The following is a 19,739-nucleotide window of genomic DNA, read 5'->3' on the forward strand; positions in this document are numbered from 1 at the left end:
AGTGAAACGAGAAGTGAAGCTATTTTGTCGGATTTGTGAGGAGGAAGATCCGGTTCTCCCGGAAATTAGCACAATAATAAATTGTATGAACTTTCGCGAAGTAACGCCTTCTTCTATTAAACGTAATGCTAATATAATAAGGAGGTAAAGTTTGTATCCCTTTCACCACAAACTTGAACTTGAACTATGAGGAGATATTGATTCAACAACATCAAAGACTAAGCACGATGAACATTACTATGCATTTGCAAGTAAACATCTTTGATTGAACATTCAAACAGTTACAGAAGTTTTGTCCTGAAATACCTATACATTTAACTTTTACTAGAAAAATTTCTGAAAAAAAATTTTTTACTACGCTAGAAAGCCACGTTGTTAGTGAATGTCATAGGATATATCTTATCACTGTATTTCCCCAGGAATGGAAACTACGCGGTAATATGAAAGTGAAGTAGTTATTTATGAAATTGTCTGTATGTGGGTGCTTTTATTTACACAATTTGACAGGTTCAGAAGGTTACGAATTGGTTCTTGGATATCATTTCTCCATTTAGATTTTTTCCAAAGTTGATTTATCGTATTTAAAAATAATATAGAATTATATTTGCCTTGCCTTACCTTGAAACTTATTGGATCTTACAAGTTCCTCGATTACAGGATTGTAGAGGGGGGTATCAGTATTGGTTTAAATGAGAGGGTATTTGATGACTTGAGTTCAGTTGTTTGTTAGGCAGCGTAGACACTGTCACGCTGCCAATCGCGTTAGTGATTTTGTGCGGTAATTGTTTATGTTGTAATTATTGTTTATCATAAATTGTTTATTGTGGGCAAGGAGAATATGTCGGGCAGGGAAGGTGAGTTTTTTTGCATTTTGAAAGGATTCTTTTACCCTACTTTCAAGGTCACAAGTCCTGGAATAACTCGAGGTGTTTCCTCTACCACAAAATAATGGAACGCTCTCGATGTTGTATCACTGTTGCCGCTACCCGGATTATTAAAAAAAAAACAAGTTGGAAGAAAAAAACACTCGAGAACATAGACTCTATTCTCTATAACGATCGTAAAACTTGGCAAATCAATGCGTCAGGGGAGTCACAGATTCACACAATTACGAAAAGTTTTCCTATTAAATGTTGACTTTAAAGGATTGAAGAGAACAAATTAGATCACATGTCTATGTATATTCCACACATATTAATTACTATTGCATTTACTGAAGCGCTTTTGGATTTCGATGAAATTTGAAAAATTTTCGCGGATCCGCCATTCCATGAGATAAATAGCATTAAATATGATGTGATTTAAATTTTTGAAAGTTCACCTATTTTTAAGTTATATTTATGAAAATTCGTGTTTATATTATGAGATAAAAAGTGCAAAACATGATATGATTTAAATTTTTAAAACTCTACCCCTAACCACTTCAGCGGCGGGACAAAATATCCCAGCGCTCCAGTCCAGGTTATATTTGTTGGTCCCTGTCCCCTGTGGTGATAAAACCATTTACTAGGATAAAACTATAGCGTTTATTTCTAAATAAAAATATCGGCATGTAGGTTAAAGTATAGAGAGCAAATTTACCTATAAATACATACCGCAAACGGTGTTAAACATTTAAGCACCTGCACAGGTGTTAAACCTTATCACTCCGTCAAAATATCATAATAGTTTTTACTAAGGTTTAGAGGTTGGAAAATTACGTGACCTCTGAAACTATTGAACTAATGCAGGGATAACTTTCTCCGTATATTATGTTATAACTAAAGATTTTTTTGAACTGTGGTGTAATGTGAAATTTGAGTTTTATACTTGTAAAAGACCAAGGACCAAGCTGATAGTAACTGAAAGACCATCGTCCATTAACATAATAATACTTCGAAGAAAAAATACAAATAACGCACGTCCTACAAATTGCAGCCTGACCATCAATTCTATGTGAATATGTTAAGCTAATATTACTGTTATTACACCGACAACCACACCGACACACAGCCAGTGGCGTGCACAAGGCTTTTAACTAGGCAGGTTCTACACGTTCCTCCTCCAATGCAAGTACGTAATGAAACCTCACGGTAAGCGATGCGTTTATACATCTATGAAGTGCAATGCACTATATGCATTTTGACGGCCTCCGTTGCGCAGTGGTATGCGTAAGGACTTACAAGACGGAGGTCCTGGGTTCGATCCCCGGCTGGACAGATTGAGGTTTTCTTAATTGGTTCAGGTCTGGCTGGTGGGAGGCTTCGGCCGTGGCTAGTTACCACCCTACCGACAAAGACATACCGCCAAGCGGTACAACAACTGAGTTCCGGTACGACGTCGTGTAGAAACCGAAAGGGGTGTGGACTTCATCCTCCTCCTAACAAGTTAGCCCGCTTCTATCGTAGATTGCATCATCACTTATTGATTGTAGTCAAGGGCTAACTTGTAAAGATTAAAAAAAAACATCAACGTTTCTTGGTAGCAGATATAAGCATATAAGTATTTTCATGGTTGTGCTGTGACAGGAACAGCTCTGCTACAAAACATTGTATGACAGCATGTTTTTTGATGTTAAAAGGGTCTTGGTTGTTACTTGCAGATGAAGTCGCAGGCGATGAGTAGATACTTAGATTAATCCTAAATTGAATCTATTGAATAAATAAATCAACAACAATTACTTTATAGTGTCTTTGAAATGCATTGTTGTCATCTCTTGAGGGTATTGTATATTGTAGACATTCAGTATAAGAGGCATCTCTTGAGGATGTCCCGGTGTTAAAGAGAATTGAAATAAACAGGGTGTCCCGTAATTAATGGATAAATGGTGGATCCATCACCTGAATCTAACTAATTTGAACAGTTTTGAAAAAATCCCTAGAATGAAATATACTTTTATTTTGGGATTTTTCAAAATTTCTATCTTGGATCAGATTTTTCAATGTTGTAGCTGCTGTAATTAAAATTTCATTTTGTTAAACGTTACGAATTAAATTACTAATGTACTCTACCATTATTTTTGTAAATTATATTTTATTTGTTTTGTGTGCAATAATTATTTTTCCTTTATTATGATGAACCGATTAAAAAAAATCCTTTAAAAAAGTATGAAACTGAAGTGTACCATAATTTTAAAACTTACACTTATAGAGATCTGAAAATTGGTACACGAAAATAAAATTAGAGGAGAATTAAAATTATCATCATAGAGATCATAGAGGGTCCTCCATGATACAGACTTGGCCTGACGTAAATATTTCTGAATACCGCAGTCTACGATAAAAATATAAGTTTCACGTCGTCTCTCCATTCTGATGGAAGAGCCGATGGACGTCACGACATGTAACCCAAGGTTCACCGGATCTTCAAACTTTTTGTTTCGCCTATTGCTTCTCTAATTTTGCGACTCATAAAATATACAAAACGGTTATAAGACCTGTCGTGCTGTATGGATCAGAATGTTGGGCGGTGAAAGGGACAGATAGTAAACTAATGCATGTGAACGAAATGCGTATGTTGAGATGGATGTGTGGTGTGACAAGAATAGGTAAAATAAGGAATGAGTATATAAGAAGTCTGAAGGTGTGACAAGAAAAATTGAGGAGTAGTAGTTTAGCTTGGTATGGACATGTAATGCGTAGGGAGGAAAGTCATATTACTAGAAAAATTTTGAATGTGCAAGTGGAAGGCCATAAGAGGAGAGAAAGGCAAAAGAAGAGATGGTTACATTGTGTGAAAGAGGACATGTGTGTAAAACGAGTGGATGATGAGTTGACGAGTAATAGAGACGAATGGAAAAGATTGACATATTTTTCCGACCCCACTTAAGTGGGATAAGGGTAAGGAGATGATGACGATGATGATCAATAACAATTACAAACAGCTATATCAATAACAATTCAAGGCCAAAGCTTGTCATGTCACATAAGAGTTAACATATAAAATTCCAAATTAAAACCAATTAACAACCAGCAGTCTCACGATACTGTTATACCGGTATACCGGTTTATACCGGTAGTTTCACTGCGAGCTAGCCCTACTCAGCAGTAATATGAGTATGATTTTAAAAATTCAATGCATGGAAAAAGACATTACAAAAGTCATTAGTAGTCATCAGATAAGGGATGAGGGATGAGCGGATAAATAGGGGCTTCGATAACGTCCGAAAACTTTGTAAAGTATGTACGTGACGCGGGCAGCCAACCAACTTTTAAACAGAATCTATTTCCATTAACCTAACTCCGAAAACTACTTACCTATCGCATATCTCCTTTACCAAAGTCTTTTTTTGTTTAATCTTAGAAATCTTGTCGATGAAATATTGTATTTTTATACTTTACTCCTTAAAAATCGATTTTTCATATATAGCCCTCGGTATGAAAAAAATATCATTATCATTATCAACCCATATTCGGCTCACTGCTGAGCTCGAGTCGAGCTTAGTCCACCACGCTGTCCCAATGCGGATTGGCAGACTTCACACACGCAGAGAACTATAAAAATTCTCTGGTATGCAGGTTTCCTCACGATGTTTTACCTTCACCGTCTAGATACACGTGATATTTAATTTCTTAAAATGCACACAATTGAAAAAGTTGAAGGTGCATGCCCCTGACCGGATTCGAACCCACACCCTCCGGGATCAGAGGCAGAGATCATATCCACTGGGATATCACAGCTCCTATTCTGCGCACCTTTCACTTTTCAGGCGTAAGTGAGACGTACATAGTGTTTGCTGCGGGAGAGAGTGAGACGTACATAGTATGCTGTGGTGCAACATACACCTATTTAGACAGTCGATCTGAAATAGTAAACTCCATTCGTGCGTCGGAGCTGACACACGTTTTTTTAACCGACTTCCAAAAAGGAGGAGGTTCTACGTTCGGCTGTATGTATGTTTTTTTTTTCTAAAATTGGTATGTGGGTAATGAGACCCTCGGGCCTTTTTTTCATAGCATTACATGGTCTTTGAGTTATTATTGACAATAGGTAATATCTTTACAAGATTACCTCAAGGATTTATAAGGTAATAACGTAAATACGAAAACTATTGAAGAATACGTTTAGTTTTTTAACGCGTTTTTTTTATATAGGTAAATCATACCTTCATAGATAAATTAAAAGATAATACTCAAGAAAATACAGAATTTTATTAAAAAATTCTGACTTTTTTCAGACGACTACAACAAAAGTTACTCGTTAAAATATATATAAAAAAAAAAAACAAAAAAAAAAAAATTAAAAATATAAAGTAAATACAGTTTAAAAAAGGGGTCTAATAAGAACGAAACAAGAAAATATTTCAGATCGAAATAGAGAAATGTGCAAAAATGCTCATAGTAGAGCTGTCATTATAGACTGCCAAAATCATTACTCTTTCTTTTGGCGTCGCCGTAGTCGGATAAAAATATATAAATAGTACATTTATATTAAAAAAGTAGCATTTTTCTACATTAATTAATTTGATGTATATTCGTCCATTATAATATGCAGTTCTTTTAATAATATTGTTGCACCATATTTTTCTAACATTAAAACCATTTAATATTCACGTATAACTTAATGTAATTATAATAAAAAGTCTATACATATAACTCAGTGTATATATACTCTTATTAAAATAAACTAAATTATAATATTTAGGTATCAAGAGCTCTGGATATGAAAAGCTTTTCTCGCAACTGCACGTTATTAAAATGTATGTTTCAAAGAAAATACAGCATTAATAAAAGTGTAGGTACATATGGCCTCGGGGGTTACGCTTGTGATTAATAATAAACAAGCGACTTAGCGTAATTACTAAAATGTACGTGACCTACATAACCGACACACCCGTTAGCACCGTGAAGTATAAAAAGTGGGTGAGGCTAAAGCACAAGTCATGGTGTCAGAAAATAATATGATAAGCCTTTAACGAAGCTTGTTAACCCGCATTAGAGCAGCGTTGATGACTCCAAATTTCCAAAAATTATATATTTATGTATTATTATATATTTTATATAAGTTTATTATTTAATAATTATTGTTAGCGACGCCGCAAAAGTATTTCCGATCGGTCCGTGAGCTCACCCTGGGGTCATGCCTGAAAATCAGCACTACAGCTCTCAACTGTAGTATCGAGCTGAGGCAGCGCCCCATTCAGCTGAATTTCTTTATTTTATTATTATACTAAGTACAGCCAGTAATTTAAGTAGGTATCTTTAAGTAGCTTGTAATCTCCGTTAGTATTAGTTTGTAATTTCTTCTTGATTTTTTAATTTGTTTTTTTAGCTGAATAAAGGATTTTATTATTATTATTTAAAAAAAAAACTTAAAGAGGGTTTGTTTTTGACATAATTATGCTACTATGAAGTGGCTTTTATAAGATAGAGCAGATATCCACGACTACGTCTAAGTCCACAAATCACACATTTTAGTTACGTATATTCGCGAAGCTGAAATGGGCAGGCCATATAGTTCGAAGAGCCGATGGACGTTAGGGTCCCAAGGTGCTGGAGTGACGACCCCGCACCGGAAAGCGCTGTGTTGGTCGACCCCCCACTAGATGGACCGAAGACATCAAGCAGATTGCAGGGAGCCGCTGGATGCTGGCGGCTAGAGACTGTTTTGTTTGGAAGTCCAAGCAAAAGGCATATGTCCAGCAGTGGACGTCCATCGGCTGATAATGATGATGATGATATTCCGGTATAAAATTAGCTTATGTATTTATATAGATATGTATTAATATAGTTCTATTTCTATTTCAAAAACATTATCCTCGTTCTGACGAAGTTTAGTAACTAGTATAGTAACTACTGCTACAAATGGCTAGTTACAACGATACGTATAATTTTTTTTGTAAGTGGACACTTACAAAACTCAACAAATATGTATAGAAGTGACGAGTCATCGAACCTGTATAACTTGATTCAGAGCAACCTTACAACATTTATGCGATACTAACTATTGTTTCAAATGGGCAGTTCTAACGATACGTATCAGTTTTTTTTCTTAGCGGTCACTTTTGAAAATTGACAAAATGTATGGAAATAACGAATCTTTGAACCTGTATAACTTCGTTCAGAGTCACTTGACAACTTTTATGCCATATTAGATATTGCTCCAAATAGCTAATTCTAACGAGTCGTGCCATTTTTTTTGTTGGCCGGCACTTTAAAAAAGAGCCCAAAAATGTATGGAGCGTGAATGATCTCCTTTAGCTAGATTTGTCAAGTTACCTACGGCGTGAAAAATTATAAGCAAACACTAATTTGTATGTTAAATTGGATTGCGGTTGTCCTTAATGATGAGAGAGAGAGAGCAACCAGAAGTCTAAGTCGGACGAAAACAAGGAAGAAAAAGGTATCTTAAGAGCGAACTGGATATATTAACACTTTCATCATTAAAACTTAAGTGGCGTGTTAATGAAGTCCTCCACTGCGTCGTTGGTTTTGTGGTTCAAAAGGTCATGAGGTCATGATGTCATTAGGTTCTAGTTTTGTTTGATGTTACAACCGGAACATGAATTACTAGTTTCGTTTGATGTTACAACCCTTTATCCCTATTAAATGTCGTCTATCATTGTAATTAACATCTGCCGGTCAATTCGCTAACTTTGACGTACGATAGCTACTCGTATCTAATATTTTTAACATGAAATTAATAACAATCGCATTTTACGTATTCCGTCGAGCCCATTCATTGTTAACAAAAAGTGCAATGTCAAGTAGGAAATGTCATCTACCTACTCTATGATATCCACGAACGATTTTTCAGTAATAATAATAATAATAAATACTTATACTTAAACAATACACATCACTATCTAGCCCCAAAGTGAGCATACAGAATAGCTTGTGTTATGGGTGTTAAGATAGTTGATATTATAATATTGATATATAATTATATACTACATATAAATACTTATATAATGTATAAATACACACAGACACTGGAAAACACTCATGCTCATCACACAAATATTTTCTAGTTGTGGGAATCGAACCCACAGCCGTGGATGCAGAAAGCAGGGTCACTACCCACTGCGCCACGCGGCCGTCAAAGCCGTTCAGTAGGCACCAGATGACATTTTTTTGCCTATAATCTCAATTTTGATCAGTTAGCATTAAATAAATTCTGAATATGAATACACGTGAAACTAATTACTAACAATAAGTAGTTGGTAAATCTATACTATTATTACACTGAGGTAAAGTTTGTTTTGTAGGGGGTAATCTCTAGATCTACTAAATCGATTTGGAAAATTCTTTTACAACTAGAAAGCCAAAATATTTCTGAGTATCGTAGGCTATATTTTATCCCCGTTCTTACGGGAACGGGTAGGTACTACGGATGTAAAACCATGGTGCGTCGGCTAGTTAGTTTATGTCTACTAACAAACGTCAAAGTTAGGGAAATGGCCTGCTGATAGCGATCGTTACAGTATAACATTATCACCCACTTTCCGACCAGCAGTATGGTATGTCAAAGCAGCAAATTCTCTCTCCTATGAGAAAGGCCAAGCCTTCTCAAAAAGAGGAGAGTACGAGTAGCTCTTCGAATCCCATAGCAATCCTTGGTTTTCATCACCAAACCCCTAAATGACAGTCACAACCTATTTATGTGCAAAGTTCTCATTAATACAAATCAATCAAGCCCAAACACAAGGTAACTGCTGTAAATCGCCGAGGAATTCCCTCGTCAGTTTTTTGGCTCCATCATCAGATCGATTTTAAACCTTCATGAAATTGTAGTGCTTAAAAGTACTAAATGGAAAAGTTTACAAACACACTAAACACCTATATAATTTTCGAAAGTTCCCCTCAAGTTCTCCAGGTTTCCATCATCAGATCTTGACATGATGGCAATGGGACCAAATGGGGACTATACCGTTTCAAACAAAAAAGAATTTTTGAAATCGGTCCAGGCGTCTTTGAGTAATCGGTGTACATACATAAAAAAAAAAAATACCGACCGAATTGAGAACCTCCTCCTTTTTGAAGTCGGTTAAAAATACAACACAATACAGCTTGGTCACCCAAATATTTTATATGTTAATACTGTACTGGGTCCTTTATCAGTTTATATTCCGTTATAACTACATTATACTCTCACATAAAATCAAATTGATGCCAAACTTAGATAGTGGAAATAGAAGCTTGTAGAACTACGAGCAAAACCTCGTCCGCTCCAGGCAAGTGCTTCCCGAAATTACCTCTGTGGAACACGTCTCGTATTTTAGGGAGAAATTATATTTTATTGCCCTATATACGCTGGTCATAATTTGAATATAAACAGACAACCATTGTTATTGTTGGGAAGATAAAGAGTGAAGTTTGTGAAATACCTTGTTTTTGATAACCCTAACGTTGGTTTTTTGTTTGCTAGTGGTTTTGAGTGTAGTGAAATTTTGTCTTAAAGCTCATTTGGGTAATAGGTACAATCAATGTGTTTATTTTTAACCAAATACAGAAAACCAGCCAATTGCATGTCGGGCCACGCGCAAGAGCCTATTTGGCATAAAACCGCCTTCAAACCGATTAATTAAAAGACATAGATACGATGTTATTTTTCGCTTTTCAAAGTAATGCACCTTTGAAGTCGGTTAAATTTTTTGTTAAAAAGATTTTTTGCTAATAAGGATTTAGTATAGTCAGACCTTTTTTAGTTATGTCTGGCTCAAGCGTTATGCATTTAGCTTCGTAGCCAACCTACAAAAAACACCGTTAACGATTTTTTAGAAAACTTTACAGGTTTCTAGCTCTTGGTTTATATAACACTTGTTGACGCCGCGCGGTTTCAACAGAATTTCAGAATTTTTCAAATCGGACCAGTAGTACCTAAGATTAGCGCGTTCAATCAATCAAACAAACAAACAAACTCTTCAGCTTTAAATATTAGTATAGATTTACAAGATAAATCTCCTCACCAAGATCAAACAGATCACCTCATAGTTTTATTATTATACTTTACAAAAACAATAGCTAAAGAATGTCGTAAAACAAGCACAAAACAATAATATTCTATCCCAAGTGTCAATAAAATCCACACCATACGCTTATCAACATCATTAGAGGGGACGAAAGAACAACGCATTCGATAAAACAAAATGGCGCCATCATATGAATCGTGTGAAACAATAGCCGGTGATAATGTGTATAAAAGGTGTTTGCGGAATACGGCGAGACGAGAAATTTACGAGATGGGGGATAATAAAACGGCGTCTTACATGAGAATAATATGCCACAATCTTGTGCGAGTGTAAGGAATCGTGGGCATTGTTAATTTTAATTGTATGCATTTGATACTGAGTAAGATTTATATATATATATATATATATATATATATATATATATATATATTTTTAAATTATTTATTTACATATTATAATGTATTGCACCTTCCCGCTCTTTCTTCGCAAGTTCTCTCGTCAGGAGTTGCCTGGTAGAGATTACTTATAGTAATAAGGCCGCCTTTGCATGCTAAGTTAATTAAATGTTTTTAATGTTTCAATTTATAATTGTATTTTTGTGTGCAATAAATTATTTCTTCTTCTTCTTAAGATTTGAGTGGCTATACTACAGCCGTTCTAGATGAGTACTGATTACCAACAAACATTATTATATTATTAAACATTAAAAATGAGGGTATAAGTCTCTAGTCATTTCAATCCTGATAATAAATTTAATTAACCTGTTCTTAAATTAATGAAAATAAATTTGATTAATAAGCTTAGAACACTTAGTTATGGTTCATCATCATCATCATCATATCAGCCGATGGACGTCCACTGCAGGACATAGGCCTTTTGTAGGGACTTCCAAACATCACGATACTGAGCCGCTTGCATCCAGCGAATCCCTGCGACTCGCTTGATGTCGTCAGTCCACCTGGTGGGGGGTCGGCCAACACTGCGCTTACTAGTGCGGGGTCGCCATTCCAGCACTTTGGGACCCCAACGTCCATCGGCTCTTCGAACTATGTGCCCCGCCCATTGCCACTTCAGCTTCGCAACTCGTTGAGCTATGTCGGTGACTTTGGTTCTTCTGCGGATCTCCTCATTTCTGATTCGATCACGCAGAGATACTCCTAACAAAGCTCGTTCCATCGCCCGCTGTGTGACTCTGAGCCTTCTTATGAGGCCCATAGTTAACGACCAAGTCTCGGAACCATAGGTCATCACTGGCAACACGCACTGTTCGAAGCGAAGTCATGGTTAATATATTTTATATAACATTTTATAAACAAACCATACATAATTTAAAATAAATAAGTTAGGAAATGACATGCGCTTTCTACCTTCATTTGTAATTTATTTGTTGGTAAACAGTACTCATCTAGAAAGGCTGTTGTATAGATATGATATTCATCATTATCATAATTTCATATGCGATATTTTTAAATGTATAAATGTCTGTCTGGGTTTTCTCAAGTGCTTAAAATTTACTCGGTACAAAAACATAAACAAACCTTTTTAAACTTTAGTCTGTCTGTCTGTTTGTCTGGTATAATCTTCGGAACAGCTGAACTGATTTGAATGGGAATTTCATTGAAAGATAGAGGTGGTTATGAAGCAACATAATATGTGCTATATTTTATCCCAAAAAACACCGTGGCTCCTGCGGGATTTGTGAATAACTAGTTTTACTGGACGAATTCGCGGGCGTCCCCTAGTCCAATCATACTAATATTGTAAACGTGAAAGTATGTTCAGAGGTTTGGATGTTTGTTACACTTTATCGCCGCAACTACGGAACTTATTTGACTGATATATGGAATGGAAATAGATTTTACTCTGGCTACTTTTCATCCCGGAAAAATCTATGAATCCCGCGGGATTTGTGAAAAACTGAATTCCACGCGGACGAAGTTGCGGGCGTCCGCTAGTTGGTCATATTTAAAAATAACGCATAAATTCTTTTTTTTAAATAAATAGGTATGTGTATTCTGTGGAAAGGTCTTAATTACACGACCAATATTCCAATTACGAATTATTGTTTCAGAACTGCTCGTGGGTACGCTACGAACGAATCAGCGCGCTGCATGTGACGATGAGCTGGTCTCTTTGTCGTGTCCGAATCACACTTACATCAGTATACAAGTGGCCAAGTATGGGAGCATGCCGGAAGGGCATAGTTGCAAGGCTAAACCCATGAATATGCAGCTGGTGCAAAGAGATTGTTTATGGCCGACTAATATGCAGGTAAGAGTAATTAGATAGTTTATTTCACCTTATCTTATCACTGCTGGACGTACGCCTCTTACATGGACCTCCAAGCACAACGATCTGGAGCCGCCAGCATCCAGCGGCTCTCTGCAACCCATTTGATATCCTCGATCCACCTAGTTCACTACTAGATCCACCAGCACCTTGGGACCAACGTCCATCGACTCTTCGAACTATATGGTCTGACCATTGCCACTTCAGCTTTGCGACTCGCTGAGCTATGTCATATCGACAGCGATATCGACGAGATATTACAACAAGCACTCTGCACTCCATTAGTAAGCTACTTCATTATATTTAACAATTAATAAGCTTGGATAGGTCATAATATACGGATGCGATTTATGGGACACAATTTAAGATCTATTTACAGAAGAAATATTTTTTACTCCAAAAATAATCATTTTAGAACACATGTTCCTTATTTTCTTTAAATAATACTCCCGAGCACCCTGTATAATGTGCCTTCTTACATAGAATTAAAAGATGCAGAGTCTTGGTCTACTAAATCAAATATTTTTTTACACAGAATGCCCTTCTACAAACGATAGTGGAAGCGTGTCACAAGAAGCCGCAATGTGAATTCAGCACCAAAATCAAACCGGGTCCCGTTGACCCTTGCCCGCAAACTGTGAAGTTCGTTGAAGTAGCCTACAAATGCCGACCACGTACTGGTAAGTACTGTAGTGAAGTACATCACTAATCCATAGTGAAAATTTGAATAGTGACACATCCCTACGCTTAACTTGGCTATAAAAGGCCATAGATAGAACATGGCGCCTCTCTCTTCACCCGAGCCCCGGTAGCAATGAACCTGTGATTAATACCAGTGTAATAATTATATTTAAAAGTAAAATAAACTCTCAAGACCTCAGAACAACCATCTTTTATTATAAATATAATACAAGTACATCGCTGTAATTCTAGCATTACACGATGAGCTATCAATGGACCATCAAATGGTCAGTGAGATGGCTAATGGCTATGCGCTGGTTTTAATGCTACTACACTACAATGAGATGATAGCCCAGTGGATATGACCTCTGCCTCCGATTCCAGAGGGTGTGGGTACGAAATCGGTCCGTGGCATGCACCTCCAACTGTTCAGTTGTGTGCATTTTAAGAAATTAAATATCACGTGTCTCAAACGGTGAAGGAAAAACATCGTGAGGTAACCTGCTTACCAGAGAATTTTCTTAATTCTCTGCGTGTGTGAAGTCTGCCAATCCGCATTGGGCCAGCGTGGTGGAACATTGGCCTAACCCCTCTCATTCTGAGCGGAGACTCGAGCTCAGCAGTGAGCCGAATATGGGTTGATAACGAACTGGTAGCAGTGACTGTGATTGTACCATTATTTTGTGGTAAAGGACGATTTTGACGACCTCCGTGGCGCAGTGGATTTACAAAACGGAGGTCCTGGGTTCGATCCCCGGCTGGGCTAATTGAGGTTTTCTTAATTGGTCCAGGTCTGGCTGGTGGGAGTCTTTGGCCGTGGCTAGTTACCACCCTACTGGCAAAGTCGTACCCCCAAGCGATTTAGCGTTCCGGTACGATACCGTGTAGAAATGAATATTTTTTTTTAAATGTATCCCCTAAAGCGGATGAAGTCGCGGGCGTCCGCTAGTAAATTTTCAAAAGTGTAGACGTCTACATACTACGCTTCTACATTAAATGGAAATAAATGTGATTTCCATCATCTATAACATCCGATATTTCTTACGCTGAATTAAATAATACCGCAATTTCTCTCCCAAAGAAAACGTAACGTTGAGTAAGTGCGATGATATTTTTCTTTTATGTGAATGGATTCCTACATTACAGTCATTATGAAAAAAAATATTGAAGATCTTCGTCACCTTAGAACTAAGTTTTGGTCATCTACTTTGTTATGCCTGTGAATATAAGCTCCTCGAAGACCTCTTTAGTGCAGTTTATAGTGCTGTGGTTATTAACAAAAAGGTCCTGGGTTGGATCCCACATGAAAAATGTTTCTTTTTTTTATCTCATTGTTGAATGAAAATTTTAATATTTTTTGACAATACGAGCCAAAACACTGTCGGCCATGATTTATATAATATTTCATCTGTTTCATGACGTCACTAACAAATCCTATACAAAACAGAGCCTTTGGCAAAAATATTAGTTAACAATTAGTTTGACGTATCTAGTGCGTCAGTGACGTCACAAAATGGACGACAGCGTTTTTGACGTTTAGAAAATTCTTAACTTTATTAATTATATTTCGATATATTTTGGACCCTTATTCCATGTAGTACACGAAATTAATATTGTGCATATTAAATTTGATATCCCTTTTCTGAGAGGAGACTCAGTTCAGCAGTGAGCCGAATATGGGTTGATAATGATGATGATGATGAAAAACTTTGCCTCGATGGTCCCAGTGGTTTCGAATACTAGGTACTTCGTTCGCTGGTGATCACTGGTTCGGATCAAACGGGGTACAGTTTACTAGCTAAATTTTACACAAAAATGCTATGAATTAAGTTTATTATTGATACAAATTTTGTACTTAATAAAATATCGTTAGAGTTACACTACAGTGTGATTTATTTGCATTTTATTTATTCATGAACTTTGCATTCTTTATGTGTTAACTTCCGTCATGAAGATCCGATTATACCAACTTTCGTCGGAACTGTATAATTTGGAGTTATCGGTGAAGGCGTTGTAAACTCTGAAGTTTGTTTTTGACGGTTTCTTGAACCTCTTTGTATATTTAGCTTAAAATTATCACAACTTTATTAGACTTACATATTTTCTTTACAAAACTATATGAAAGTGCAAACTAAATTGGTCCATTTTTTCGTGGTAAAATTTTAAAATATTTCTCATACACTAATGCCTAATACATTTTTAGCACAAAAAAATCGCATTATTCAATAAAATGGCATTAAAATCACATTTTATAACAAAAACGGACTTTGGTAATATTGGGACCATACCTACAGATATTTACACTAATTAGAAAAAACATTGACGGGTCACGTTATCAACCTGTCAATCGGATATGTCATTCACATAATTAGATATACGTTTTAGTTTTTGAAGTGTTAGCGTTCGTTATCAACCCATATTCGGCTCACTGCTGAGCTCAAGTCTCCTCTCAGATTGAGAGGGGTTAGGCTAATAGTCCACCATGCTGGCCCAATGCGGATTGGTAGACTTCACACACGCAGAAAATTAAGAAAATTCTCTGATATGCAGGTTTCCTCACGATGTTTCCCTTCACCGTTTGAGACACGTGATATCTAATTTCTTAAAATGCACGCAACTGAAAAGTTGGAAGTGCATGCCCCGGACCAGTTTCAAACCCACACACTCTAGTGTTAGCGTACTTTAACTCGTACCGTACGTAACTCGCTCCCGTGTTAGCGTACTTTATAGAAATAAATGTAACATATCTACATAACTAACAATAAATATAATTAACACTTGATCATGTGATATCGCTGAAGAATTAGGATGGCTAAAACGCAATTTGGAAAGACAGGAACATCTCTTTACACACCAAAAAGCGTCTTGTCCGGACTCTAATCTTTCCAATATTTACATATGCAGTTGAGTCATGGACGATCAAATCAAGAAGGAGATAACTCAGAGAAACTTGTTATCACCGGCAAACTGGAAGGAAAGAGACCTCAACGACATAGCCCTATGCGTTGGTCAGATCAAAACCGCTCCACTCTCGATACAAAAGTACACGAAGCTCTACAAGTCGCAAAAAGCTGAGCCGCATTGCGCGACATCGTGCGAAAAAATCTCTTGAATGAGTGTGATCACGACCTTTAATAATGAGGAACACGACGCGAAGAGATGTATCATAGATATATAGGCCCTGCTGATGAAGTATTAGTATAAATTAAAAAAAAAAATTGTAAAACTCCATTTACTCGCACATCTTTACAACATTTTCGAATGCAGTAAATATTAGTTTGGATTTATTACGCGCTCTTTTCAAGTAAATTAGTAATATTAATTTCAACGTAAATGGCCCCAACCCTTCCGTTCCATTAGTAATATTACACCGCTAATATGTTGAAAGCAGCGCATTCGTTTCCTCAATTAGTAGACATTCAAGAAACATTTGTAGATTTATTCACTATCATTTATTTTGACGTTATATTTTCATGTGTGTGTGTGTGTTTATTTTGTTACGATAAGTAAGAAAAGCTTGGAAACTTGTCAGCGATATTTCATGATGAGTGACTATACCAAGATGGTAGTGTGCTAACCTTGAATAGGTAGCTAAAGTTAATTTAACAAAGTCTTTCTTTGGGTGGTTTCTGGTTATTCCAATAATGGGGATGATGACTAGGTTTGAATATATAGATTTTTATGAGACTTGGGTAAATGAGGTCAATATTAACTAATAAATACAACAAAGATCGAGGGGTGTTTGTAAAATAATTAAAATTTTAAAATTGTGGCACATAAATCAAACATGATCCTTTAAATCCCTGGAGCTCCGAAAGTAATAATCGCCGATACCCAGTTAATTCTATAAAATTGCTTTACTATTAGCATACTCTTATTTTTGTACAATATACTTATTTTTATATAAAAAAACTGTTCAAAAAATTTATAACAGGCATAGAGTTAGAAAATTAGTGGTAAGAAACCCACGTTCAAGAACACGTTGAGCCGTCGATACTGTACTAAGTATCGACGATGCACAATACTTTTACACCTCACTTTTCATACAAAATCCTAGGCAAGAACTCTCCATAAAATCAAAATATATAAAAGCGAAAGATACTCGAACTCATCCCGAAATTATAAAAAATATTTTGACTTACAAAGATGAAATTTAGCGTAGAGATAGTTTATAATTAATAGTCTACTAAGAACGGATTTTGCGAAAGGGCCGGATTAAAGAGGTCGGACGAAATCGCGGGCGTCCACTAGTCGTCTTATAAAAGGATATAACAGCCTGATCCGTTATGATATTGATATATTTCAAGTCTCTTTATGTAATTTTAGGAAACATAAATATTATTTTTGATTTACATATGAACAACAATGCGCTCTATGCGGGGTTGCCATTCTAGCGCCTTGGGACCCCATCCATCTGCTCTTCAAACTATTTTGTAATTAAGTATTAGTACTTAAAATATTGGTTTACTAGCCATGTCTGTAGCAGGTAAATTAGCGATATTAATTGCCTAGCAAACGACCGCAACCCTTCCATTAGGAACTACACCCGACACCGCCAATACGGTAAAAGCATCGAGGGCATTCGTTTATCAATTACTGAACGTCTGAACGGTTTATATTTGTGGAAAGCACTCGCTATTGTAACATCGAAGTGCATACGGGCGGTTCAAAGCGTTAGGTAGTCCTGATGTATCAGATTCTGATCATATAGTAATAGTTTGTCAATTTTTTTTTATTATCTACCTTGACAACAATCTCACCTGATGGTAAGTTATGATGTAGTCTAAGATGGAAACGGGCTAACTTGGTATGAGGAGGATGGAAATCCACACTCCTTTCGGTTTCTACACGACATCGTACCGAAAAGCTAAATCGCTTGGCGGTACGTCTTTGCCAGTAACTAGCCACTGCTGAAGTCTTCCACCAGCCAGATCTAGACCAATCAATAAAATCTCAATCTGCCCAGCGGGGGCTCGAACCCAGGACCTCCGTTTTGTAAATCCAACGCGCATACTACTGCGCCACGGAGGCCGTCAAATTTTGGAAGTCTGTTTGGATTTGGACGTAATGGTAATATATACAGACATGCCTTTGACAGTAAACAGTTTATATACCTATACCGCACTGAAGGAACGTGTTTTAATGAAACGCTTCTTCATCCATCATACGATCTTTGCCTTTTGTTTGTTAGTTGTTAATGAAAAATTTGTAATTAAAAATACTTTTAATTACAATTTTTTTATTATATATATTATATAAAATTAATTGAGATGTTGTCATACTGAATTCAATGTTTAGAGATTTTAAATTTTAAATCTTTAGAGATAAAATTTGATTCAAAATTCGTTTATTCATGAACAAGATGATAATTTTGAATCGTCCTTTTAATTAAATTACACTTAAGTCTTTATCGTTTTCGTCTGTAATAACTTACAGACAGAAAGCGGAAAATATACCATATTCCAAATCTTACTAACAATAGTTTTTCTCTCATAACTTTTTAGCGTTTAAAAAAACGCCCGTCTGCTAAACACATAATGAGGGCCGCACCTAGCCTCACCTACAACTTGCCCACCGCACCCGGGGCGGCAACCCCCGTCCAGAATTTAATAACCCCGCATAAATCACATCCCTACACTCTATACCAGCCCGTCCCTAACTACTGACCATCGTAAAGCGATGTTTAGTGAATCCTCCCCCTTTATTTTACTGGGAAACAGTTTCGTTTTACTTTGACTTTGTGTAGTAACGAAATTTACCTGAATTAAACAAGTGATACTAATTTAAACTAGGAGGCATTTAGTTGGATGTTTATTTTCGTACCGTTTTTTATGTTTAACTGTTTCTCCTCCTATTTTAAATTTTTGATAATATTATTCACACCGAATATAAAAATCGATATAGTATCACATTGTCGTCCGTCAGTTAAAGAAAATCAATAGTAATTTAAAGCCCGGCCTGAGGTTAGCCATTAGACATTTGACGGCCTCCGTGGCGCAGTGGTATGCGCGGTGGATTTACAAAACGGAGGTCCTGGGTTCGATCCCCGGCTGGGCAGATTGAGATTTTCTTAATTTGTCCAGGTCTGGCTGGTGGGAGGCTTCGGCCGTGGCTAGTTACCACCCTACCGGCAAAGACGTACCGCCAAGCGATTGAGCGTTCCGGTACGATGCCGTGTAGAAACCGAAAGGGGTGTGGATTTTCATCCTCCTCCTAACAAGTTAGTCCGCTTCCATCTTAGACTGCATCATCACTTACCATCAGGTGAGATTGTAGTCAAGGGCTAACTTGTAAAGAATAAAAAAAAAAAAAAAAAAGACAAACGAGACAGGCATTATAACCTAAGATCCTACATTCTAATCCATAATTTTTTTTCTTATGATGTATGGATTTTTGGTAATGTTTCATTCAAAATTTATACGTAAGTATATTTTACTAACCAAAGCCCCGCGGATTCAGAACGGATTAAGAATACGGGGATAAAAAGAAAGATTACCCTACAATCCCTTACAATACCATAAACTTACCTCTTTTTAATTTACATTGTTAAACTAAAGGTTAGGGGTAGGGCAGGGGTACGAGTAGGGTAGTGTACGGTAGGGATAGGGACTAAGTGCACGTAAATCAAAGCGAAGCTTAACCGGGTCCGCTAGTAAACTATAGATTTCACATACCTAGGTCAATTTCTACGAATTCCAGAAATATTTAGTTTTCTCTCGCGAGTGAAGTCGCAGGCATAAGTGCCCCCCTAGCCAAGTGGCACGTCAATTTTCTTTCTACGATCGCAAACGCTTCGAAAACTAGAAAAATGTATGGGAATGACAGATCTTGATCACGTGACCTGTCTATAGCAAAGGTCATTCCCATACATCTTTCTAGT

At 36.6% G+C, this 19,739-nt stretch overlaps 1 protein-coding gene across 1 annotated transcript in view; it reads left to right on the forward strand.

Annotated features, from left to right (window-relative positions):
- The window catches only part of LOC112048120 (protein eva-1), a 51,867-nt gene that overhangs the window by 16,877 nt on the left and 15,251 nt on the right, over positions 1–19,739 (forward strand). Inside the window, exons 2-3 of the mRNA XM_024085506.2 lie at positions 11,961–12,160; positions 12,714–12,858. Of these exons, the coding sequence (XP_023941274.1) occupies positions 11,961–12,160; positions 12,714–12,858 (345 nt within the window). The remainder of the gene's footprint in view (positions 1–11,960; positions 12,161–12,713; positions 12,859–19,739) is intronic.

The sequence above is a fragment of the Bicyclus anynana genome, chromosome 11 (genome assembly GCF_947172395.1).
Source record: "Bicyclus anynana chromosome 11, ilBicAnyn1.1, whole genome shotgun sequence".
NCBI lineage: Eukaryota > Metazoa > Arthropoda > Insecta > Lepidoptera > Nymphalidae > Bicyclus > Bicyclus anynana.